The sequence below is a fragment of the Leptosomus discolor genome, unplaced genomic scaffold, assembly GCF_034619465.1.
Source record: "Leptosomus discolor isolate bLepDis1 unplaced genomic scaffold, bLepDis1.hap2 HAP2_SCAFFOLD_152, whole genome shotgun sequence".
NCBI classification, from domain to species: Eukaryota; Metazoa; Chordata; class Aves; order Leptosomiformes; family Leptosomidae; genus Leptosomus; species Leptosomus discolor.
Genome location: NW_028237799.1, coordinates 26,113 through 50,785, shown reverse-complemented (window position 1 = coordinate 50,785; position 24,673 = coordinate 26,113). Strand labels below are relative to the sequence as shown.

The 24,673-nt window shown below is 68.3% G+C and overlaps 2 protein-coding genes and 1 long non-coding RNA gene across 3 annotated transcripts in view; all 3 read right to left on the bottom strand.

Moving 5' to 3' along the window:
* Positions 1-1,649: 1,649 nt before the first annotated feature.
* Positions 1,650-3,133, bottom strand: LOC147412753 (uncharacterized). The gene is made up of 3 exons (XR_015184157.1): positions 3,098-3,133; positions 2,204-2,289; positions 1,650-2,065 (listed from the first exon to the last, which is right to left on the bottom strand). It is a non-coding gene; the product is annotated as an uncharacterized LOC147412753 (long non-coding RNA).
* Positions 3,134-4,880: 1,747 nt separating this feature from the next.
* Positions 4,881-9,378, bottom strand: FRMD8 (FERM domain containing 8). The gene is given in 11 exon segments (XM_086481051.1): positions 4,881-4,993; positions 5,190-5,391; positions 5,708-5,917; positions 6,225-6,348; positions 6,478-6,602; positions 6,604-6,676; positions 7,111-7,283; positions 7,693-7,751; positions 7,859-7,960; positions 8,674-8,832; positions 9,339-9,378. Coding segments are annotated over 11 exon segments (1,380 nt in total).
* Positions 9,379-10,222: 844 nt separating this feature from the next.
* LOC147412751 (neurexin-2-like) overlaps positions 10,223-24,673 on the bottom strand; it is a 34,648-nt gene continuing 20,197 nt past the window's right edge. The window contains exons 13-22 of the mRNA XM_086481050.1: positions 23,922-24,303; positions 22,868-23,058; positions 22,330-22,503; positions 21,641-21,760; positions 16,766-16,947; positions 16,011-16,182; positions 15,096-15,185; positions 14,038-14,363; positions 13,852-13,930; positions 10,223-11,022 (exon numbers count right to left, since the gene is read on the bottom strand). Of these exons, the coding sequence (XP_086337176.1) occupies positions 10,223-11,022; positions 13,852-13,930; positions 14,038-14,363; positions 15,096-15,185; positions 16,011-16,182; positions 16,766-16,947; positions 21,641-21,760; positions 22,330-22,503; positions 22,868-23,058; positions 23,922-24,303 (2,516 nt within the window). The remainder of the gene's footprint in view (positions 11,023-13,851; positions 13,931-14,037; positions 14,364-15,095; positions 15,186-16,010; positions 16,183-16,765; positions 16,948-21,640; positions 21,761-22,329; positions 22,504-22,867; positions 23,059-23,921; positions 24,304-24,673) is intronic.

The following is a 24,673-nucleotide window of genomic DNA, read 5'->3' as shown; positions in this document are numbered from 1 at the left end:
CTCTTTTTTTTCTATTTTCTTTTTTTTCTATTTTTTTTTCTTTTCTCTATTTTCTATTTTTTTTCTTTTTTCTATTTTCTGGGTATTTTTCTATTTTCTTTTATTTTTTTCTTGTTTCTCTCTTTTTTTCTGTTTTCTCTCTTTCCCCCCTACTTTCTCCTCCAGCTTCACCCATCTCCGTGGGCTCTTTTTCCCCTCAACCTCTACGGTTTCTCTCCTCCAGCTTCACCAACTTGCACCGGCTGCGGTTTCCCTCTTTTCTCTCTTTTTTTTCCTCTCTTCTCTCTTTTTCCTCTCTTCTCTTTCTCTCACTTCTTTCCCCTCTTCCCCGGAGTCGCCCTGCCCAGCACCTCTGTCCCGGCTGCCGCCGCCTTTTACCAAAAAGTCCTTTTTTTCCCCCAGCGGCCCCGGCGCTTCCCGCTCCTCCTGGCGAGTCGTGGCCTCGCTCCCTGCCCAGGCTCCTCTTCGCTCTCCACTTCTCCTTTTCTCCCCCAATTCTCTCCTCTCTCAAGCCATCTTCCTTCGCCAGCCATCTTCTGCCTTGCCTGAAAATGCCGCCTTTCACCCCAAACTCTCCCGAAACCTCTGCACCCGCCCTGCGCTGCTGCTCGGAGCAACAGGGGAAAAAGCTTCACCAGCTTCTCCTTAAAGAACGCAGCTTTAGGAGCTTCCAAAAAACCAGCTTTAGGAGCTTCAAAAAAACCCCAAAAAACAGCTTTTAAAAAAACCCCAAAAAACAGCTTTAGGAGCTTTTTTTAAAAGAAAACCACTTTAAGAGGCTTTTTTGTTTTAAATAAAGCAGCTTTGAAAGCTTTTTTCACTAAAAGGCACCCTTGCTCGCTCGGCTTTTCTAAGCTACAAAATTACAGTGTTTTAAGAATTAAAAAAGCTGAAACAGCTTCGAGAGCTTTTTCTTAAAACACCAAAAGCCTCCTTTTTTTAAAAAAACAGCTTTAAGAGCTTAGTTTTTAAAAAATAAAGCAGCTTTAAGAGCTTTTTTTCTTTAAATTAAAGCAGCTTTGAGAGCGTTTTCCATTAACGAAAGCGCCCTCGCTCGCTCCGGCTTCTCCCAACGACCCAAGTGCCATCTTTTAAAAAGTCAAAAAAAGAAAACAGCTTTAAGAGCCTTTTTTCCTTAAAGGAAAGGGCTTTCAGAGCTTTTTTTCTTTAAATAAAGCAGCTTTAAGAATTTTTTTTTTTTTAAATAAAGCCTCTTCAAGACCTTTTTTCTTAAATAAAGCCGCTTTAAGAGCTTTTTTCTTGAAATAAAGCATCGTTAAGAGCTTTTTTTTAAAAAAATAAAGCCGCTTTAGGAGCGTTTTTGGAACCGAAGCAGCCTCGCGAGCCCCCTCGGCCGCGGCTCCGGCTCCCCCCGCGCGGGAACCGCCGTTTCGGCCGCAATTCGCGGCGATTCGGGGCCGTGGCTGCGCGGGCCGCGCGGGGGCCCCCGTTATAAAGCTGCGCCACGTCAGCGCCGCCGCGGCCGCCTCCGCGGGGGGGGAGGGCAGAAAATAATCCCTAAAATGACCAAAAAAGGACAGCGGCGAAGAAATTCGCCCTGCCCCGGCATGCGGGAAAACGCTTTTCTCCTCCTCGTTCCACACCCACCCCCCACCCCCCCCCAACCCCCCGGCAGCGGAGGCGTTTGGCCGCCCCGCGCGTTCTGGCGTGAAAACGGTTAAATTTAACACCGAGGTTTTGCTCGATTTTGCCTATTCCGGACAGAAAAGCCCGGCTCTAACCTTTCTGGACGACTTCAGAGCGTTCTCGTTATTTATTTAATCACGTTTCACGTTGTTCTCGCTCCTGCTGCGTCATCTGTCTGGGCCTTGGCGAAAAAGGCTCCTTTTCTCCCCAAAACAGTCACAAATCGTGGGGAAAAGAAAGGTGAGCGAGGCCTGGCTCTCGAGGGGGGCACAGACCCCAGAAAACCTTTTCTCCACCCATTTCCTTCATTTCCAGCAAAGCCCACACGACCCTTTCTTTCCTTCCACCTCTCCACGAACACACCCCAAAATCTCTGCATTTCACACGATTTCAGGGCCGTGCTGAGTCATACCACAGCCTGTTTTCAACCGGGTGAAAAAAAAAAATCCCCTTTTGTGGCATTTTGGGCTGTTTCCAGGCAGGGAATGACACCCCAAAAGCACTGGTGGGGAGGACACCCCTCACCCCCCCCCCCCAACCTGTAATTAAAGCTGACCCGGAGCTAATTAGAGCCGCTGACAAAGCCGATGAGGCATTTAGGAGGCGAAGGGCAAGTTTTTCCGACGCGTTTCAGGGTGTTTCCTGCAGGAAGAGATACAGAAACGGGAATTACTATTATTTTGCCGCATTATTCTGCCATGAAGACCCACAAAACTGGTTTTTTCCCCCCATTTCAGCTGTCAGGAGAGGTCTCCCCCCAACGATAACCTGTATTTGGGGGGCAGACTAACCTCGATGATTTTTGCTGCAAGGATTTGCCCATTTCTGGCTGGTTTTAAGCACATTCACACCCCCCTGGATTTCAGCTTTAAAATTATTAGCTGTGACACGGCCAGAGTTCACGTTTTCTACATAGAAATGCCCCCAAAAGCTGCTTTTCCCTCAGAGGCTGGGCCCGGAGGATCCATTTTGAGGTATTTTCCATTGAAAAGGTGAACCTGCTTTTCACTGAAACCTGCGGTTTTATCAGAAAAAAAAAAATACTAAAAAGGCCCAGCTAGGTGAAAGAGTTGGTTGTTTTGTTTTGTTTTTTTAAACTAGGAGGGCACCAAGAATCCCCCAAGAGAGGCCCCGCAGCCCTGCCAGCACTTTTAAGCCAATTTAAGCCGTTTTTGAGGCCCAGGGTACGGATCTTGGCCCCGACCCAGCGCAGAACTGGGGGGGAGGGTCTCAAAAGAACAGCACCGCGGTGGAAAGTACAGTTTTTCAGCTCCTCTTTTAACCCGAACAGCCCCTTTTTGAGCCCGCGACGAGGGGGCTCCTCCACCCACCCCACCCCGCCTGCTCGCCACAGGGTTTTGGGGCGAACCCCCCCCCTCCAATTCCTCTCCTTTCTTCCACCCTGAAGGCGCCATTTTCCTGAGGCTTTTCTCCATCTCGAAAACCATACCTTTTTAACGACTTTTCACACAAAAATCACCTCAGGGAAGGGGGGGGGGGGGGCACTTCACCGCGTTCCCCACACCCATCCCAACCGGGGGCCCCCAAACCACCGCTACGACGGCAAGAAACCCCCTCCCCCGTCCCACTCCCCTCCCCCCCCAGCTTAACTTTAGATCTGTATCTCCTCCACCCCCATTTACAGGCAAAAAACCCCAGGGATTTGGGGGCGGGCCCGGCCCGCGGAGGGATACGTGGCGAGGCGGCCCCGCCCGCGGTGATGCGGCCGCCGCGGCCGGCTCTAACCGGCCCCGGGCGGCCCCGCCGCTGCGGGTGGCGCAGCGCGGTACTGCGCATGTCCCCCGCCCCGCCTTGCCGCAGTGCCGCGGGGGCGGCGCCGTGGGTGGACGCGGGGCGCGTTCGCTCCGTCTCTTCCCGCCCCGAATGGGGGGGGGTTCGCAGACACCCCCTCCCTGTTTCGGCTGACGCGGAGCCCCATCCCCCGCCTGCAGCGAGGAGCCGGGAGAGACGAAAAAGTAAAAAAAAAAACCCCAAACCCTTTTCCCCTCGGTTTTACTTCAGGGAACGCCTGAGTTACCCCACAAAATGGGCGCCCGTCCCTCAGGCAAAGCGCGGCCTTGGGCACGAATGTGCTGGAGCCGCTGCCAGCCCGATGCCCGGGCGCGTCCCTGGTGGTGCCCGAACCAGAAAAAGACGCTTTTTATTCCCAAAAAGCCCCTCCATTGATCCAAACGGGCGTCGCCATCCTGGGCCGCTCCGTCCTCCCCTGGGGCAGGGGGCGGCTTCCCCCCCCAGTTTCCCTCGGGAAACCATTTTCCCAAATACTTACTTTATCCCCCACAAACACGTATGTTTTCCCTCCTCGGTTTGTGAACCTGCTCAGATTCAGGGGTGATACTTCCCTGCGGCCGTGAAGCCCCAGAAACACCCAAATCCCCTATTTCAGAGCACAAAGCGTTCCCAAACGGCCGATTCTCCATTAAAGTTTGGCCGAGGGTTTTGCTGCAGAGCCGGAGGCGGGCTGGGGCTTTACGTGTGGAAAGATGAGGTAAAGCTGGTTAAAAATAGCCCCCAGCTGGCGAGGAGGGAGGGAGAAAATGGGGGAAATGGGGTTAAATAGCGAAATCATTGAATTTTGGGGTGATTTTGTGCCCAGGGTGTGACCGGCGAAGGTTGAACGGGAGAGCGGTGACCCGAAACCGGCTGGATTTGCCCCAAAGGAGGCCACGAGGTGCGTGTGGCATCGAGGTGCTCGTTAGCGCTAACGAGGGGAGACCCCCTGACGCGCACACGCGTGTCCCCCGTGACCCCCCTCCCCGGCCCTAAAATGGCCGCCGTCACGTGGGGCTGCCATTTGGCAGAGCCACCTGCCCGTCGGCCCCAAACCGCCCTGAAGAATTGCCCCAAATCTGCCCCAAACTGCCCCAAAACGTCGCGAACTGGCTCCAGTCTGCCCCAAACCACCCGAACGAGCCCCAGTCTGTGCCAAACCACCTCCGAATAGCCCCAAACCACCCTGAATTAGCCCCAAACCACACAATCTGCCCCCAAACACCCTGAATTAGCCCCAAACCCGCAGCAGGGGGGGGTGTGGGGTGTGCGTGATGGTGACATCATCGTCCCCGTGCCGTTTATTCGTGGGTACAAAGCGGGGGGGCCCCGGACGCCTGGGTCCCTCGGGGGCCACATCCATCGCTGGGGGGGGGCTCCCAGCGCTCCCAGTCTGTGCTGGGGGGGGTCCCAGCGCTCCCAGTCCGTGGCGATGAGGGGGCTCAGCCCTGCTCCAGCCCGGCCCCCCCAGACACGGGGCTGTAGGAGCCCCCCGCCCCCCGCCCGAAGAAGGATGCCGAGCGCCGGGGGGGCTTCACCCGCCGCAGCTCCTGCCCTGGGGGGGGGGGAGGGGGGTCAGTGCATGCCTGGGCCCCCCCCCCCGGATCCCCCATGTCCCGTGTGCCCCCCCCCGGGTGCCCCAGATGCCTGGGTACCCCCTGCCCCCCCCCCCCCCGGTGCCCCCCACTCCCTCCCCCAGACCCTTGGGTGACCCCCATGCCCCCCCCCCGGACCCTGGGGTCCCGCCCCACCTTCCTGCACGTAGTCGATGGTGGCCAATCGCTGCAGGCGGGGGCGGGTGACGCTCTCCTGACGCCGCAAGGGGGCGCCCCGCGGTGGGGTCTCGGCGGGGCGGGACGGCGCCGGGGGGGTCTCGGCGGCGGCCTGGGGCGGGGGCGGGCCCGGCCCCCCCAGCTCGATGCAGCACTCGATGAGGGCGCTCATCAGCTCCGCCTGCGGGTGACGTCAGCACGCGGGACCCCTGCCCCCCAACTGCTCCCCCCACACCCCCTTGCCCCCCAGTGCCCCCCAACTGCTCCAGAGCACCCTCCTAGTGCCCCCAACACCCCCAGTGCCCCCAACTGCCCTCCACTGTCACCCAACTCCCCCCCAGTGCCCCACAACACCCCCTCAGTGGCCCCCAGCTACCCCCCAACCATCCTGGGGAGCCGAATTGAGCCCCACCTGCCCCCCACGGGAACAGCTCCCCCCCCACACACCCCCAGCCGAGCCCCCGCGGGGGTCTGTGGGTCGTGGCCGTGGGTCTGACCTGGGGGGAGAACACCCGCAGCAGCCGGTTGACGGGAGCGCCCTCGTGGTCGCCATCGAACTCCAGCCACAGCTGGGGGGGCTCCATGGCCCTGTCCCCCTCCTGCCCCACAGCGCCGTCCCCTTCCTGCCCCACGGCATCCCCCTCCTGCCCCACGGCGCCCACCAGCTCCCAGGACAGCTCGGGGTAGGTCAGGGTCAGCAGCACATGCTGGGGGAACAGGGGGGGTCAGCCCCATGGCGTCCCTCCCTGCCCCACAGCGTCCTCCAACTGCCCCACAGTGCGTGTCCCCTGCCCCACAGCCTCCCACTGTGCCCCACAGCTGCCCCACAGCGTCCTCCCAACTGCCCCATGGCATCCCCTTGCCCCCAGCGTCCCCACCCACCCCTCCAAAACTGCCCCACAGCCCCCTATGCTCTCCTCCCAGCCCCATGATGCCCCCAACCTGCCCCCCCCATCCTGCCCCATAGACCCCACTGCGAGCCCAATCCTGCCCCACAGCTCCCCCCCCCTGTACCTTCTCCCGGGGGTCGATGATGGTGACACCCTCCATCCCCACGGCGACGCTGACGGGCCGCAGCCCCCCCCGGCCCAGCAGCCCCCCGGGGGGGCGGTCGATGGCCCCCGGGAAGAAGGCGCACCTGGCAGGGGGCAGATGCCTGGGTCCCCGGGTGCACTTGTGGGGCGCAGTGGGGTGGGGGACACCTGGGTTCTGGCTGTGGGGTGACTTGTGGGGCCCAAAGGCCTGGGTCCCTGGGGGTCCCACTCACCCGTAGTAGGGCAGGGGGTGGCAGCGGCGCAGGAAGGCGCGGTAGAGGGCGGCGGGGGGCTCCTGGGGGCCGGGGGTGCGGGCGAAGGCCTGGAGCAGCCCCTCCTCGGGGGGGGGGCGGGCGGGGGCCCCGCCGGCGCAGGGCCCCCCACAGCCCCCCCCGCCCCGGGGCCGGCGGCAGCAGCTCCCCCAGCAGCGGCCTGGGGAGGGGGGGAAAGGGGGTGAGGGGCTGCGGGGGGAGGGCTGGGGTTCATGAGGGCTGTTGTGGGTCACAGGCAGGGGTCTGTGGGGTGCTGTGGGTTGGGCAAGGGTGTCTGGGGGGGTTCCTGTGGGTCGCAGGGGTGGGGATCTGTGGGGTACCATGGGTCAGGGGGTGCTGTGAGCCAGGGGGTGCCGTGGGTCAGAGGGTGTCAAGTTGAGGCATCCTGGGTCAGGGGGTGCTGTGGGTCGGGGGGGTGACAAGTTGGGGCATGCTGGGTCAGGGGGTGCCATGGGTCGGGGGGGTGCCATGGGTCTGGGGGGTGCCAAGTTGGGGCATCCTGGGTCAGGGGGTGCCATGGGTCTGGGGGGTGCCAAGTTGGGGCATCCTGGGTCAGGGGGTGCTGTGGGTCAGGGGGTGCCGTGGGGCACTGACCTTAGGCTGTGGGGCGTGTGGTGGCCGGGCCGGAAGGGCCCCAGGCGCAGGCGGCAGGCCAGCGCCCCCAGCTCCTCCGCCTCGGGGGGGTCCACGGGGTAGCGCCCCCCCAGCACGTTCCCCCGCGCCTCCTCGTACAGCAGCCGCAGCACCTCCTCCTCCTCCTCCGCCAGCTGCGCCCCACACAGCACCCCACGGCTCGCAGCGCCCCACGGCCGCCCCACACCCCCCACGGGTCGCCCCGCGCGGCGCCCCACACCCCCCACGTGTCCCCCTCCCACACCCCCTCCTCAGGCCCCAACGCTCTGGGGGGCGAGGGACCCCGGTGTTGGCGCCCCACATACCCACGGGGGACCCTGGCATCCGGGCCCCACACCTGGGACGGCGCCCTCAGTCCACGCGGTGCCCCACACCCCCCACGGGTCACCCTGCGCGGTGCCCCACGCTCCCCACGTGTCCCCCTCCCAGGCCCAAACTCTCTGGGGGGGTGAGGGACCCCGGTGTCTGCGCCCCACATACCCATGGGGGGACCCCGACACCCGGGCCCCACACCTGTGGGGCACCCCCCAGCCCCCCGCTCACCTCCAGCTCCCGGCCCTTGGGGAAGAAAACGTTCCTGCGCAGCTGCAGGCAGGGTTCATCTGAGGGGGACACGGGGGGGGGGGTCAGATGGCACCCCGGGGTCCGGGGGGCGCCCAGGCGTCCTGGCCCCCCGCGCCCCCCCCCTCACCCCCCGCCGGCCCCTCACCACGGGCGATGTCCCCGGGGGAGCCCAGGCTGAGGCGCAGCAGCAGCTCCGGCCATTGCCGCACCAGGCGCAGGGGACGGTGCCGCGGCTTCAGCTGCACCTCTGGGGGGAAGGGGGCTGGGACCCACGGAGCCCACGGACCCCCACTGGCCCATGGACCCCCACGGGCCCCAAGGACCCACCGTGACCCACAGACCCCCATGGACCCCCACAGCCCCACAGCCCCCCCAAGGACCCCCACAGCCCCATGGACCCCCACAGCCCCCCAAGGACTCACCGTGACCCACAGACCCCCATGGACCCCCACAGCCCCACAGACATCCCATGGCCCCACAGCCCCCCCAAGGACTCACTGTGACCCACAGACCCCCATGGACCCCATGGCCCCACAGCCCCATGGACCCCCACGGCCCCCCAAGGACCCACTGTGACCCACAGACCCCCATGGACCCCCACAGCCCCCCACGGATCCCATGGCCCCACAGCCCCCCCAAGGACCCCCACAGCCCCATGGACCCCCATGGCCCCCCAAGGACCCACCGTGACCCACAGACCCCCATGGACCCCCACAGCCCCCCAGGGATCCCATGGCCCCACAGCCCCCCCAAGGACCCCCACAGCCCCATGGACCCCCACGGCCCCCCAAGAACCCCCAGCCCCCCACGGCCCCACAGACCCAAATAACACCCCCCAGACCCACGCTCCCCCCCACACCCCCCCGCCGTCCGCCGTCCGGACCCCCCACCCCCCCAGGGATGGACCCAGGCATCCGGGACCCCCAGACCCCCCCCAGGTGACACCCCCCCCCCCCTCACCCAGCAGCGGCGACACCAGCCACAGCGCCAGCGCCTCGGCGGCGGGGGGGGGCAGGCGCAGCGCCCCCTGCAGGCGGCGCAGCAGCTCCCCGGCCGTGGGCCCCGGCGGCGGCTCCAGCGGCAGCGGCACGGCCGAACCGTCGGGCAGGAAGGCGAGCGCTGGGGGCGGGGATGGGGGGCGCCGCCGGCGGGACCCCCACGGGGGACCCCCCCACGGCCTCCCCGAGAGCCGGGACCCAGGGACCCCCCCCCCCCGCCAGGGATCCACAGACCCTTCCCCAGGGACACCTCGACGCCCCCGAGGGACCCCCTCGGATTCCGCCCCCCCCCCCCCGGCCACTCCGAGAGCCGGGACTCAGGGACCCCCCCCCAGGGACGCACAGACCCCCCCACCCCGCCAGGGACACCCCCCTCCCCCTAGGGACGCACAGACTCCCCCCCGCAAGGGACCCACAGACCCTTCCCCAGGGACACCCCGACGCCCCCGAGGGACCCCCCCGGATTCCCCCCCCCCCACCAGGGACCCCCTCAGAGGGACCCAGGCGTCCGGCGGACCCATAACCACGCGGGGGTCTCCGGGCCCCACAGACACCCCCCTCCCCACCGAACCCAGGCGTCCCGGCCCCACAGCCCCGCCTCCAGGCGCCCGGGCCCCGCCCCCTCACCGGCAGCCCCGTGGGGCGCGGCCGCCCCCTCCCCCTCCATCGTGCGCGAGAAAGGTCACGCCGGGGTCAGCGCGCGCGGGGATTGGGGGGGGGGGTTGGGGGTCGGTGGGTCACGCCGGGGTCAAGGCTCCGCGCCGGTCCGCGCGCCGTTCCCGCGCACCGGGCGGAAGCGCCGCGGAGGCGGTGCCGCGCCCCCGTGACGTCATGTCGCGCCCCGCCCCGGGGGCGGTGCGAAGCGGCGGCGGCTGCGCCCCCTGGCGGCGGGGAGGACCCGGGGGGGGTGGCGGGGGTTCCCGGGGCGGGGAGGGGTCCTGGGGGGTTGGCGGGGGGTCCCGGGGCGGGGAGGGGTCCCGGGGCGGCGCAGGAAGAGGCGGAGCCGCTGTACGAAGTATAGAACCGTGTATTCCTCTGTGCGCGGCGGGGGGGCCCGGGGGAGGTCGGGGGGCCCGAGCGGGGCCGGGGGGGACCCGGTGGGTCCCGGCCCCGATCGATCGGGGCTTTCGAAATTAAAAAATAAATAAACCCAAAGAAAGACCCGGGGGGGGGGGGCGGTAAAAAAAAAACCAAACCAACCGATTAAAAGGGGCGGGGATGGGGGGTCCCGCGACCCCCAGGACCCCTCAGGGACCCCCCCGGGCGGGCGGGGACCCCCCGCGGCCCCTCTTCCCTGGGCGGGGCGGGGGGGGGAGGGGACACACAGGACCACAGAGGTGTCACCCGGGGGGGGGGGGGGGCGGCGGTGCCGGTGTCCCCCAGCGGGGGGGGGGGCCGGTGTCTCCTCGGGGGGGGTCGGTGTCCCCCCCCCCCGGGGTGGGGGGGTGGGGTTCGAGGGGTCGGCCCGTTGAGGGGGGACAGGGGGGGTCGCCATTCGGGTCCCCCCCCCATCAGACATAGTACTCCTTGTCCTTGTTGCGTCGGGCCTTGCTGGGCGCCTTGGGCGGCGCGGGGGGCGCCTTCTCCTTGGGGGTCCCCCCGCCGGGGGGGGCGTTGGCGGCATTGGGGCCCCCCCCCGGCGCGTTGTTGGCGTTGGCGGCGTTGGCGCTGGCGCCGTGGGGGGCGGCGCCGATGTAGTGGCGGCTCTGGTCCACCTGGTAGGAGCCTTCGTCCCTGTTGCGGTACTTGTACATGGCGTAGAGGAGGATGAGGATGCAGAGGGCGGCGGCGGCCACGATGCCCACCACCATGCCGGTGGTGCCGCCCGCCTCCCGCACCACCTCGACGGCGCCGGGCGCGGCGGCTGTGGGGACGACAGCAGCGGGGGGGCGGCGGGTGACCGGGGCGGCCGTCACCCGCCCGCGCCCCGACGCCCCCTCGCGCGGGTGCCGCTCGCCCGCCGGCACGAGGCCCGGCAGCGGCGCGGCCACCACGGTGGCGACGGTGGCGGCCTCGTGGCGGGCGTCGGTGACGAGGCCGGCGGTGACGGCGTCGAGGCCGCCGTCGCCACCGTCGCTGCCGCCGCCGTGGCGGGGCGCGGTGATGTCACCGCCGTGTCCCCCCGCGAAGTCCTCGTCGTCGGCCGGCGGCGCGTTGGGGTCGGCCGCCTCCCCCGAGGCGAAGCCCGAGGGCTCCTCGCAGTCGGGGCCGCAGGCCGGGGGGGCGCGGGGGGAGGCCGGGACGGGGGGCGGCGGGGATGGCGGACCCCCCCCCCCGCCCGCCGGGGACGCGGGCAGCACCAGCTCGCCGCCTGCGGAGACAGAAACGAGACGGGGGGGCCGGGGGGGGGCCCCGTGTCAGGCCCCGCCGCGGCGCCCCCCGAGCCCCCCGAGCCCCCCCGCCGCCGCCGCTCCTCGCCGCCTCTCGCCGCCGCGTTTCAGCGTTATTTTACTGTTAGTTCTCAGCGCTTTCGCTTATTGTTTCTTTTTTTTTTTTAGCGAAGCTCTGCGCTTTTTTTTTGATATTTTTCTCTTTTTTTTTTTTTTTTTTTTTTTTTTTTTTTTTTTTTAAGAGCAAACCGCGGCGCTGCCGTCAACTTACATCGCGGGATGGGGCCGGGTGATTTTAGCGTGGAGGAAAAAGAAATTGCAGGAAGGAAGGGAAAGCACACAACAAAAAAAGAGAAGAAGAAAGAAAAAGAGAACAAAAGAACAAAAAGAAAAGAGAGAGACACTCGGTGAGAAGGTGCCGCCCGGCGACCCTGCGGCGCCAGCGCCTGCGCCCGGCCGGGCCTGCTGCGGGGGGGCGGCCCTGGCCGCCAGCCGTCAGTCTGTCCGGGCGTCCAGCCGGCCGTCAGTCTGTCCAGCTGTCAGTCCCTCCAGCCAGCCAGCCAGCCATGTGTCTGTCTGTCCATCCATCCATCCGTCAGTCCCTCTGTCCGTCCATCTGTCCATCCATCCATCCATCCAGCCAGCCATCCGTCAGTCCCTTCATCCATCCGTCCGTCCGTCCATCCATCTGTCCGTCCATCCATCCGTCAGTCCCTCTGTCTATCCATCCATCCGTCCATCCATCCTTCCATCCATCCATCCATCCATCCATCCATCCATCCATCCATCCATCCGTCAGTCCCTTCATCCATCCATTCGTCCATCCATCCATCCATCCGTCAGTCCCTCTGTCCATCCATCCATCCATGTGTCCCTCCATCCATTCGTCTGTCCATCCATACATCCGTCCATCTATCCATCTGTCTGTCTGTCTGTCCGTCCATCCATCCGTCCCTCCATCCATCCATCTGTCCATCCAGCCAGCCTGCCAGCCATCTGTCCGTCTGTCCATCCATCCATCCATCCATCTGTCCAGCCATGCAGCCATCCGTCTGTCTGTCCATCCAGCTGTCTGTGTGTCTGCCCAGCCAGCCATTCGTCCGTCCATCCATCTGTCTGTCCATCCATCCATTTGTGTCCAGCCAGCCAGCCATCCACCCAGCCAGCCGTCCGTCCATCCGTCCATCTGTCTGTCCATCCACGTGTCCATCTGGCCTCGAACCGCTCGTCCGTGTGTCCATCCACCCATCCTTGAGTCCACCCACCTGTCACTCCTCACATCCGTCTGTCTGTGCTTGCCCCCATCTGTCCGTCCATCTGTCTCCAGGTCTGTCCTTCAGTCCATCCACCCGGCCTCGAACCCGTCTGTCTGTCCAGGAGTCCGTCCCCGTTTCCATCCGTCCGTCCGTCCGTCCACCTGTCTGTCCGTTCACCCTCGAGTCCCTCCGTCTGCGCAGCCGTTCCTCCTCAGACCCGTCCGTCCGTCCTTCTGCCCACCCACATGTCCATCTGTCCTTGAGTCCAACCAGCTGTCCCTGTGTCCATCTGTCCATCCCCAACTATCTCTCCATCCATCTGTCCATCCCTAACCATCCATCCGGCTGTCCATCCGGCTGTCCTTCCACCTGTCCATCCACCCACCCATCCCTCCATCCTTGAATCCAACAAGCTGTCCCTGTGTCTGTCTGTCCATCCCTAACCATCTGTCCGTCTGTCCGTCCGTCCAGCCAGCAGCCCAGAAGCCACCCTGTCCGTCCATCTGTCCTTGAAGCCACCTGCCTGTCTGTGTGTCCGTCCATCCAGCCGTGAATCCACCCACCCGTCCATGTGTCTGTCTGTCCTTGGATCCGCCCGTCTGTCTATCAATCCATCATCTGTCCGTCTGTCCAGCCTTGAGTCTGTCCCTCTGCCCACCCGTCCGTCAGTCCGTCCAGCCTTGGGTCCACCCAGCTGTCTGTCTGTCCATCCCTCCGTCAGCTTTGGGTCCAGCCGGCCTTGGGTCTGGCTGTCCATGAAGCCATCCGTCCCTCCGGCCATCCGTCTGTCCGTCCGCCCCCCCCTTTGTCCGTCTCTGTCCATCGTCCGTCTGTCCATCGGGGCGGGGCCAAGGGCTTGCAGTGGGTGAGGGCGGGGTGAGGGGGCGGAGCTTGCACAGGCCCCAGGGCACACGTGTGTGCACGGAGTGGGCGGGGTGGCGTGCTGCAGGGCGGGGCACACGTGTGTGTGCAGGTGTGTGGGGGGCGGGGCTGGGGGGGTGTGTGTGCACGGGGTGGGGTGTGTGCATGGGAGGGGCGTGTGTGCACGGCGGGTGTGCACAGGGGGTGTGCAGGGGGGTGTGCACTGGGGTGGCTGCGTTGCAGGCACACATGCGTGTGAGCAGCTCTGGTGCACACGTGTGTGCAGAGCTGCATGTGTGCGCCCCTTCTGCCTTTCTGCGTGCACAAGCGTGTGCACAAGCCCACGTGTGCAGGCGTGGGGGGGGCACTGTTGCACACACCCGTGTGCATGCCCAGCTGCGTGCACAAGCAGACACGCGCGTGTGCATGCGGCCAAGTGCCTGTGTGCACAAGCGTGTGTGTGTGCGTGCGAGCAGCCCTCGCGCACGTGTGCGACCGTGCAGCCACATGCCTCCCCGCGCACACGCATGTGCCAGGGGCTGCCGCTGCCGCCGCCACGTGTGTGTGTGTGTGCGTGCGTGTGTGTGGCCGCGGGTCGGGTGGGGGGGGTGTGGGCGTGCCCCGGGCGGGCGTGCGAGGCCGTGCCGCTCGCACACGCGCGTGCCCGGGGCGCCCCCGCGGAGGAGCACCCACCTGTGCCGGGCTCACACTCCTCCAGGTCCTCGTCGTCGCTCGGGCACTCGGCCGAGGCCACCAGCAGGTCGTCCGTGTTCTGGGGGGGACACACGGCGCACGCGGGGGGGGGTCACCCGCCGCCCCTCCCCCACCCAGGGGGACACCCCCGCGCCCCCCCCCCCCCCCCCGCCCCCCTCCCCGTACCTGGGCGACGGTGTCGCGGAGGGTGGGCGAGCGCCCGCGGCGCGTGGTGGTGGTGGCCATGGTGGTGGTGGTCTCCATGATGGTGGTGGCCATGTCGGGCGGGGCGGGCGTGGCGCCGGGCGGGGCGGGCGGGGCGGGGGGCGGCGGCTCCCCCACCAGGCGCAGGTCGCCCTCCAGCCGCACCCGCGGGTGCCCCTCGGCCGCCAGCGCCAGCACCTTCAGCCCGTTGTAGTAGAGCCCCGAGAGCTGCCCCTGGAAGGGGCGCCCGCGGTCGCGGCCCCCCACCCGCACGGCGGCCTGGCTGTTGAAGATGGTCAGCTGCCGGCCTGCGGGGAGACCCCCGCGTCACGACAGCGTCGCGCCGATGCCGCGCCCGCGCCCGCGGCCCCCCCCCCCCCCGCCCCGGGCGGCGGCGGTTAAAGGGACCCCAACGCCCTCCCGGCCCCTTTAACCCTCTGAGCTGCGCCGCGGGGGGGGCGGGTTGGGCCCAATTCGGCCGGTTTTGGTTCATCATGGGGGGCTGGGGAGGGGACGGCGGGTCCTGCCTGGGCGGGGCCGGGGCGTGTGAGGGTGTGGCGGGGGGCAGGAGGCCCCTCGTGCCCGCCCCGGCCCCACCCCTCGTTAGCACGGTGGTTATTATGCGGGTTTTAGGTTGGTTTATGCTGGTTTAGGGCCCCGGGGGGGGCGGCGGCACTCAAAGGGTTAAAGCGCGGTTTAGAGGGTGGTTAGGTTGGTTAGCGTCCCTTTAACCGGGCGGGTTAGCAGGTTAACTGGGTTAACCGGGAGGGGGTGAGGGGTCATGGGGGAAGGAGGGGGGGGGGGGCAGTGCAGAGTCCGGCCCGCCCGGGGCACCTGGGTCCCCAAATGTCTGGGTCCTGGGTCCCCAGACTCCTGGGTCCCCACACATCTGGGTCCCCAGCTCCATGGGGCCTGGACACCCGGGTCCCCAAATGTCTGGGTCCTGGGTGCCTGGGTCCCCACAGGTCTGGGTGCCGGCGGGTCCCCAGGCGGGGGGTCCCGGGCGGGGGGCGCTCGCCGGGGCGGCGCTGAGGCGTTACCTTTGTCGAGCAGCCACTCATCGACCACCCGCCCCAGGCGGTAGGGGATGCGCTGCCGCGCCAGCGCCAGCCGCTCGCTGTCCCCGCTGCCTTCGGAGGGAGGAGAAGAGCGTTACGGCACCGCCACGGCACCGCCACCGCCACGGCACCGTGGGGCGGGCGTCGGCCCTCGGCACCACCGTGGCGCGACCACGGCGGCGTCACCGGGAGACGCGACCGCGATGTCGCCACCGGCGTCGCCACGGTGGGTGGCACGGCCACGGCATCGCCGTGGCGCCACTGCCGAGGTCACCGGGCCGTGACCGTGGGGTTGCCGGCGGGGGCGTGGCCGGGGCGTGGCCCTTTTGGGGGGGTTTATGCGGCGTTTAGGGGGGCGTTAAGGGGGGTCGGGGGTGGCGTGAGGGGCGGGCGGGGCCGCCCGGACGCCGGGGGTCCCGTCGCGGCCGCGGTCGCGCCGCCCTTCGTTAGCGCCCTCGTTAGGGGGTCGGTGCCCTGAGTTGGGGGGCGCAGGGGAGGGTGGTTCGGGGGGGTTGCTGGGGGGCTACAGCGTGCCTGTGGGGTGACCCCAGGGTGCCCAGAGAGGCTCTGGGGCATCTCTTAGGTGCTCCAGGGCACCTATGGGTGCCATAGGGCGGCTCTGGGGTGCCCGTAGGCGCTACGGGGTGTCTCCAAGCGCCCCCGGGGCCCCTCTGGGTGCCGTGGGGCGGCTTGGCAGTGCCAATGGGTGCCATGGGGTGACCCCAGGGTGCCCAGAGAGGCTCTGGGGCATCTCTTAGGTGCTCTGGGGCACCTGTGGGTGCCACAGGGTGGCTCCTGGTTCCCCGTAGGTGCAATGGGGTGTCTCTGAGCGCCCTGGGGCACCGCTGGGTGCCGTGGGGCGGCTGTGGGGCGCCCCCGGGCGCGCTGGGGTGGTACCTGGGGGGTAGCGCTCGTGCAGGGGGCCGCCGTCCACCTGGAGGGTGGCGTTGCCGCCGCTGCGGGTGAAGCGGACGACGTGGAAGCGCCCGTCGCTGACGGCCGCCCCCCGCTCCTCCAGCGCGATGTCCTCCGTCCCCACGTTGAACAGGACCCCCACGGCCCCCTGCACCTGTGGGGGGGCGGGAGGCACCCGTGGGTCCCTGCCCCACAGCGCGATCCATAGCCCCGCCCCCCCCCAGCCAGGGACCTGCCCGAGCACCGGGGTCCCTCTTGCAGCGAGGGCTGATGTCCCCAGGGTGTGGGGACCCCCCACCCCCAGGGCGGGGGGGGTGTGATGGTGTCCCTCCAGCCCCACATGCGGCCTCCAGCCCCACAGCTGCCCCACAGCCCCCCCCTCCAGAGCCCGGCCCGGATGCTGGGGTCCCCCCCTGCGGTGGGCGAATAGCCCCCCCTGCCCCACGGATGGGGATCCCTGGCATAGGGGGGGTGTGGAACCGTCTGAGCCCCCCCCCCACCAGGGGTCTGGGGGCCTGGGGACCCAGGTGTCCGAGCCCCCCCCAGAGTCCCCCGTGTCACCCCCTTATGGGGAGGAGCTGCCGGAACCCCCCAGGGCCCCCCCTTATGATGAGGAGCTGAAGTTCCCCAGGGCCCCCCCAACCCCTTACAATGCGGAGCTGCAGGAGGCGCCCGGGACCCCCACAGCCCCGCCCCCCGCCCCGCCCCCGGCCCCGCCCCCGGCCCCGCCCCCTTACGATGTGCAGCTGCAGGAAGTCGCCCAGCCCGGCCGCGCTCTCCACGCGCAGCAGGACGGCGTCGCGCTGGCGCGTGCTGAAGCCGAGCGCCAGGCGGTCCGCGCGCGTGCTGGGGCGGTCGTTGGGCGGCCACGTGTAGGTGATGAGCGCCCCCCCGCGGCCGAAGATGTAGGTGGTGCCGGCTGCGGGGAGAGGGCGTGGCACCGCGGGCCGGGGGCGGGGCCGGGGGCGAGGGGCGGGGCCGGGGGCGAGGGGGCGGGGCCGCGCCGGGGCTCGCTCGGCCTCGCACGAGGGACGGGGGGCTTGCACGAGGACTCGGCCGTGCACGAGGGACGTGGGCCTTGCACAAGGACTCAGCCTCGCATGAGGGACGTGGGCCTTGCATGAGGGCTCAACCTCACAGGAGGGACGTGGGCCTTGCACGAGGACTCGGCCGTGCACAAGGGCTCAACCTCCCAGGAGGGACGTGGGGCTTGCACAAGGACTGGGGCTTGCACAAGGGCTGGGCTCGCACGAGCGCTCAGCCCATGCCCGTGTCCCAGCCCCGCATCCCCGTGGGGCACACGCACCTGTGGGGCACACGAAGGACGGGCACACGCGCGCACGCCCGTGCACACACGCGCACACCCGTGCACACGCGCGCACACACACGCGCCACCCCCCACCCTGCCCCCCCGCTGCACCCCCCATCCCCTCACACCAGCAGCTCCACACCCCTCCAGCCATGCGCGCGCGCACACGTGTGCAAGGGCACAGCACAGACACGTGCACGCACGTGCATGCAGGGGGGGCGCAGGTGACCCCACACCTGTAGCAGCCCCCCAAACCCGGGGGGGGGGGGGGGAGGAGGAGGAGGAATACCAGTCTAGGGGTCCGTGGGAGGAAGAGGAGGAGGGTTTGGGGTCCCCAGGAGCAGGAGGAAGAGGAGGAGGAGGAAGGCAGGTCTGGGGGTCCCCATGAGAAGGAGGATGGGGGGTTTGGAGCCCCCATGAGGAGAAGGAAGATGAGGAGGGGAGGAAGAGGAGCAGATTGGGGGCTTGGGATCCCAAACAAGGGGAGGAGGAGGAGGAGGAGGAGGAGGAGGAAGGCTGGTCTGAGGGTGCCTGCGAGCAGGTGAGGAGGAGGAGGAGAAGGAGGAAGGGAGGTCTGGGGGTGACCTGGAGGAAGAGGAGGGTTTTGGGGTCCCTGTGAGCACAAGGGGAGGAGGAGGAGGAGGAAGGCAGGTCTGGGGGTCCCCACAAGCAGGAGGGGAGGAAGAGGAGGAGCAGGAGGAGGGGTTTGGGGGGTCTCTGCGAGCCAGAGGGGAGGAAGAGGAAGGGAGGAGGAGGAGGGGGCTGGGGGGTTTGGGGTCCCCATGGGCAGGAGGAGAGGAAGAAGAGGAGGCTAAAGAGGACGGTGGGGATTTTGGGGCACCCATGAGTGGGAGGGGAAGAAGAGGATGGTGAGGAGGAGGGTGAGGAAGGCAGGTCTGGGGGTCCCCACGAAACAAGGAGGAGGAGGAAGGCAGGACTGGGGTCCCCAGGAGGAGGAGGAGGGTTTTGTCATCCCTGCAAGCAGGATAAGGAGGAAGAGGAGCAGGATGGGGGTTTTGGGGTCACTGTGAGCAGGAGGAGGAGGAGGAGGAAGGCTGGTCTGGGGGTCCCCAGGAGGAGGAGGAGGAAGAGGAAGGACAATCTGGGCGTCTGGAGGAGGAGCAGGGTTTGGGGTCCCCGCGAGCAAGAGGAGGAGGAGGAGGAGGAGGAGGAAGGCTGGTCTGGGGGTCTGGAGGAGGAGGAGGAGGAAGGCCGCGGCGCCCCCGAGGCATCGCGGAGGAGGAGGAGGGGGAGGGGGAGGGGGAGGCCGAGGCTCACCGTGGGCGCCGCGGGTGAGGAAGGGCGTGCGGTTGATGGCGATGGGGACGGTGCCGTGGCGGCTGTGGAAGTGGTGGACGTGGTGGGTGGTGGAGAGGCTGGAGGAGACCCTGGCCGGGCGCCCGGGGGCCGCCAGCACCCCCAGCGCCAGCAGCGCCAGCCCCAGCGCCCCGGGGCCCCCCCGGCCCCCCATCGGCCCCTCAGCGGGACCCCATCCGCGGGGGGACCCCGAATGGGGGGGGGAGGGAGGGAGGAGCCCAAATATGGGGGGGGGGGGAGGGAGAGGGAGCCCCCGAATGGGGGTGGGGGGTGGAGGGAGAGGGTGGACCCTGAAATGGGGATGGGGTAAAGGGAGAGGGGTGCGCCCCAAAACGGGCTGTGGGGAGGATGGAGCCCCAAAATGGGGTCTGGTGGGGGGGGGGGGAGTTGCACCCCAAAATGTGTGGAGGGAGGCTCTTTGTGGCCCTAGGGGGGGATTTGACCCCAAAGTGGGGCCCTAGGGAGGAGGTTGCACCCCAAAATGGGGGAGGGTGCTCTGTGTGGCCCTAGAGGGAGATTTGACCCCAAAACGTGGCCCTGGAGGGGGGGGATTGGACCCTAAAATGGGGTTTGGGGATGGTCGTTCCCCAAAATGGGGTCGGGAGGGGTATTGCACCCCAAAAAGTGGTCTGGGGGAGTGGAGCCCCAAAATGTGTTTTGAAGGGGGGGAGCTGTGCCCCAAAATGGGGCTGGGGGGGGGTCGCAAGCCCAAAATGGGGCTGGGTGGGCCTTGAGCCACCAAAATGGGGCTGGGGGGGGGGGGCAACCCCAAATCCCCCTGACCTCGAGCTGGGGGAACCCCAAATCTCCTCGAAACCGGGCCCCAGGTCACCCCACAAGGGCTGGGGGGCGTCCCCGAATCCCCCCCCCCGCGGCTAAAGGCCCCCAAAATCTACTCACAGGGCTGAGGGGGGGGGCCCGTGTCACCCCAAAAATGGGGCTGGAGGAGGCCCCGATTTACCCCAAATCCCCCTTAAATGGGGCGGGGGGGGCAAATGCCCCCCAGAATGGGTTGGGGGGGGCAGGCACCCCCCCCTAAAAAAGCGGAGGGTCTCCGGACACCCCCAAAGGGCCCGCGGGGTCCCGACCCACCCTGGGGAGCGGGGCCGGGGGTTGCGGAGCGCCCCCCCCGTGGGGGGTCTGGATCCCCCCCCCGGGGCTCAGAGCATGCGGGGGGGGGGCGAGGGGGGGCCCCGGGGCGGGGGGGGCCAGGGCGGGGGGGGCGCGGGGGGGGCTCAGAGGGGGTCGAGCATGGTCCGGGGGAAATGTGGGGCTGGGGGGGGGGGGGGTGAGGCAGGGGGGCCGGAGGATTGGGGGGGAGATGTGGGGCGGAGGATGGAGGATGTGGGGCTGGGGGGGGGGAGATGGGTGGATGGAGGATGGAGGATGGAGGCGGAGGAGATGTGGGGCGGAGGATGGGGGATGTCGGGCAGCGGGGATGGAGGATGTGGGGCTGGGGGGGATGGAGGATGATGTGGGGCTGGGGGATGGAGGGTGTGGGGCAGGGGGGATGGAGGATGTGGGGCAAGGGGGCTGGAGGATGTGGGGCTGGAAGGGATGGAGGATGATGTGGGGCTGGGGGATGGTGGGTGTGGGACAGGGGGGATGGAGGATGCGGGATGTGGGGCGGAGGAGGGGGAGATGGAGGATGGGGGGGGCTGTGGGGCGGAGGATGGGAGATGTGGGGCGGAGGCCGGGGGCTGCGGGAGGATGAGGAGGATGAGGATGAGGATGGAGGGGCGGGGGGGCTCTGGCCTGGGCGGCTCCGGCGGCGGCGGTGGGGCGCGGTGGGGCGCGGGTCGCGCGGCGGTGGGGCGCGGTGGGGCGCGGTGGGGCGCGGGCGGCCGTGGGGCGGCGGCGGCGGCGGGTGCTGCAGCGGGAGGGGCGGGGGAGGGGGGAGGGGCGGGGGAGGGGCCTGGGGGGGAGGGGCCACGCCGCGACCCACGGAGGGGAACCCACGGCCGGACCCACGGGGAGACCCGCGAGGACCCACCGGGGGGGGCGGAGCCCCGCGGCTGCCCCACGGGCACCTCCTGCGACCCACAGCTGCCCCACAGGGACCCATTCAGGCCCCTTATGACCCACTGAGACCCATAGCTGCCCCACGGGGACCCACCGAACCCCCTGCAACCTACAGAGACTGACAGCTGCCCCACGGCAGCACAGAGTGCCCCATGGCAGCCCATGGGGACCCACAGCTGCCCCACGGCAGCTCCCAAGGACCCCCAGCAGCTTCCAGCCCCCCCCCACCCCCCCCGGTGTCGCTCTGACCCCCCCGTCCTGCCCCACGGCGTCACCCTGTCCCACATCCTGCCCCACGGGAGCCCCACAGAGCAGTGGGTCAGAGCTGGGGGGGACACAGCCCCCGGACGCCTGCCCGTCCCCTGGGAGCGGGGGGTTCACCTCACCGGCCCTCGCACGGCCCTCGTGCCCCACATGTGTGTGCAAACGGGGATGGGGGTTGGCTCTGCCCGGTGCTCACCTGGTGGGGGGAGGGGGGACACAGGGACCCCGTGTGAGGCTGGGGGAGGGGGGGGTGCGTCTGCCTCGTGCAAGGCGCTGGGGGGTGCAGCTGCCTCGTGCGAGGGACGTGGGGGCCATCTCCCACCTCGCACAAGGGACCTGGGACTCGTGCAAGGGGCCTGGGGGCGCACGGGCCTTGTGCAAGGGACACACGCCTCTTGTGTGAGGGCTGCGCAAGGCGTGGGGGGGTGCATGGGCCTTGTGCAAGGGGCACACGTGTCCCGTGCAAGGCGCCGGGGGGCACAGCTGCCTCGTGTGAGGCACACGGTGGCCATCTCCCGCCTTGCACAAGGGACCCGGGACTTGTGCAAGGGGCCTGGGGGTGCAAGGGCCTCGTGCGAGGGACACATGGGCCTCGTGCAAGGTGTCGGGGGGTGCAGCTGCCTCGTGCAAGGGACGTGGGGGCCACCTCCCGCCTCGCGGCGGGCCCCGGCCCCCCCGCCCCCCTGCGCCCCCCACTCACGGTCGCGGCAGCCAGGCCCCCCGTGGGCCGTCATGGAGCAGTCGCAGGTGAACCCGTCCCACTGCTGCAGGCAGACGCCCTGGTTCCCGCACGACTCCTCCGTGCACGTCGTGCTCGGGCCTGCGGGCGCCGGTGTCACTGGGGGGCCCCCGCCCCGGCACCCCCACACCGCCCGGGGGGGGGGTCCCCCTGCACCCCCCCTGCGCCTGCCGGAGCGCCCTTGGGGACACCCCCCACACATGCCCTGAGCACCTTTGGGTGCCCGTGTCCCACCCCGCGGGCCCCCCGGCAGCACCCGTGCACCCTCACAGGCCCTTGGGCACCCCCATGGGGTTCGGGCACCCCCCTGCACACCCCTACCCCTTCCTGCACCCCCCTGTGCCCCTTCCTGCACCCTCCTGCACCCTTGTGCACCCTCCCGCAACCCTGCACCCCTTCCTGCACACCCTGCACCCCCACTCCCCTTCCTGCACCCCCATGGGCCCTCCTGTGCCCCCATTCTGTGATTCATACCCCTTCCTGCACCCCCACACCCCATCCTGTGCCCCCCACACCCCCTGTACCCCCATCCCGTGCTCCCATGCCCCCTGTACCCCCACCCCGTGACACCCACGCCTCCTGTACCCCCTGTACCCCCATTCTATGACCCCCACACCCCCTGTACCCCCATTCTATGACCCCCCGCTCACCGTCGCAGCCGCGCTGGACGTGCCCCCCGCGGGCCAGTGCGTCCCCCAGCAGGTCGGGCAGGCGCCCATTGAGGTCCAGCGAGGCCAAGCACCCCTGGAAGCCCCCGCGGGAGGCCACCAGCTTCGGCAGCCGCCCCAGCAGCCCCTTGCTGACGCCCCCGACGTACAGCTCCCCTGGGGGGCAGGGGGGCGGGGGGTCACCCGGGGGGCCCACCCGAGAGGGCTCCCCAGGGGTGCCCCCCTCCGTGCACGCGTCCCTGCGGGGGCGCCCCTAGAGATGCCCACCCGTGGGTGCTCCCCCCATGCATGCCCCCCAGTGGGTGCTCCCCCCAAGGGTGGCCCCCATGCAACCCCTCACGGGTGCCCCCGAAGCATCCCCCCCATGGCTGCACCCCTATAGGTGCCCCCCCCATGGGTGCCTCCCATGCATGTGTCCCTATGGGTGCACTCCTATAGGTGACCCCCCCATGTACCCCCACCCATGGGTGCTCCCCCCCATGCACTCCCCCCGTCATGGGCGCCCCCCCACCCCGCTCACCCTTGAGGTCGAGGTTGCGGGCGCCCTGGCCGTGCTGGGTGACGGGGCGCCCGTCCACCCGCAGCCCGTGCAAGGTGCCCCCCTCCCGCGCCACCGACACCTCGTGCCAGCGCCCGTCGTGCAGCGGCGCCTCCGAGTTGCCCTTCATCAGCGAGGGGCCGTCGCCCAGGTCAAACACGTAGTGGATGTACCTGGGGGTGGGGGGAGGGGCCTGAGCGGGGGGGAGGGGCCTGAGCGCGGGGGAGGGGGCTGAGCCAGGGGGGCACCCGCCAGAGTCAAACATACAACGCATGCAATTAGGGCTAGGGGCGTGGCCTTTAGCCGGGGGCGTGGTCTGAGCCAAGGGGGAGGAGTCTGCACCGAAGAGGAGGGGCCTGAGGGAAAGGGGTGGGGCCTGGGCCAAGTGGGAGGGGCCTGAGCCACGGGGGCAAAACCCCCCTGGTCAAACACATAGTGCCTGCAGCTAGGGTGGGGGGGCGTGGCTTTAGGCAGGGGGCGTGGTCAAGGCGGAGGAGGGGCCTGAGACTGTGGGGAGGGGCCTCGTGAGCAGGGGTGGGGACTGGTCCAATGGGGCAGGGCCTAAGGCTTGATGGGCACCGTGGGGTGGGGCGTCCCCGAGGTCCCTGAGGGGGTTATGGGGTGCCCAGGGGGTTTGGGGGGTGCCTGAGGTCCCCAGGACCCCCCCCCTTGGTGTCCTCAGGGGGTCCCCAAGGTCAGAGGAGGTTCAGGACGTCCCCAAGGTCCCCTGTTGCGTCCCCAGGACCCCCCCTTGTGTCCCCAGGATGTCGCCAAGGTCAGAGGAGGTTCAGGATGTCCTTGAGGTCCCCAGGAGTCCCCAGTGGGTCCCCGAGGTCCCCAGGACACCCCCTTGGCCCCCAGGACCCCCCATTGCGTCCCCAGGACATCCCCGAGGTCAGAGGAGGCTCAGGACGTCCCCGAGGTCCCCAGGACCCCCTTTGCATCCCTAGTGGGTGCCCGAGGTCCCCAGGACGCCCTGGTGAGGTTCCTGGGGGTTCCCCGGCGGGGTCCCGGGGTCCTCGGGGCCGCCCCTCACCCCTTGACGAGCTCGACGACGAGGAAGTCGTTGCCGTTGCCGCTGTTGAAGAGGATGAGGCCGTCGGGCGCCGTGGTCTTGAACTGGAAGAAGAGGTGCATGGAGGCGTAGGCCTGCAGCGTGGCCAGCGCCACGTAGGAGCCGCGGCCGCGGAAGGCCACCGGGTCGGCCACGATGGCGCGGCGGCCGAAGCGGGCGTTGAGCTCGCAGGAGCTGATGTCGCCGTTCTTGCAGAGGTCGAGGTAGGGCAGCCCGTTGAAGAGGAGCCCGCTGAGGTGGCCCAGGAAGTTGGAGGGCACCACGGCCAGGAACCGCCGCTCCGTCACGATCCCCGTCTCGATGTTGTGGAACTCCAGGCGGGTGTGGGCGCCCGACATCTGCCCTGCGGGGCGGGGGCGGCGCCGGTGGGTGCCCCCGCGCGCCGCAGGCCCCATGTCCCTGCGCACCCGTGTCCCTGCGCACCCACATCCACGTGTGTCCCTGCACACCCACGTCCCCATGTCCCTGGGCACCCATGTCCATGTGTGTCTGAGCACCTCTGTCCCCGGACGCCCAAATCCACGTGTCCCTGCACACCCTTGTCCCCAGGCACCTGTGCCCCCATGTCCTTGTGCACCCGTGTCCTTGCACACCCATGTCCTTGTGCACCCACATCCCCGCGCACCCACATCCCCGCGCACCCACATCCCCCCATCCCCATTGCCCCACGCACCCTGGCATCACCCCCCCACAGACCCGGGCGCCCCCGTCCC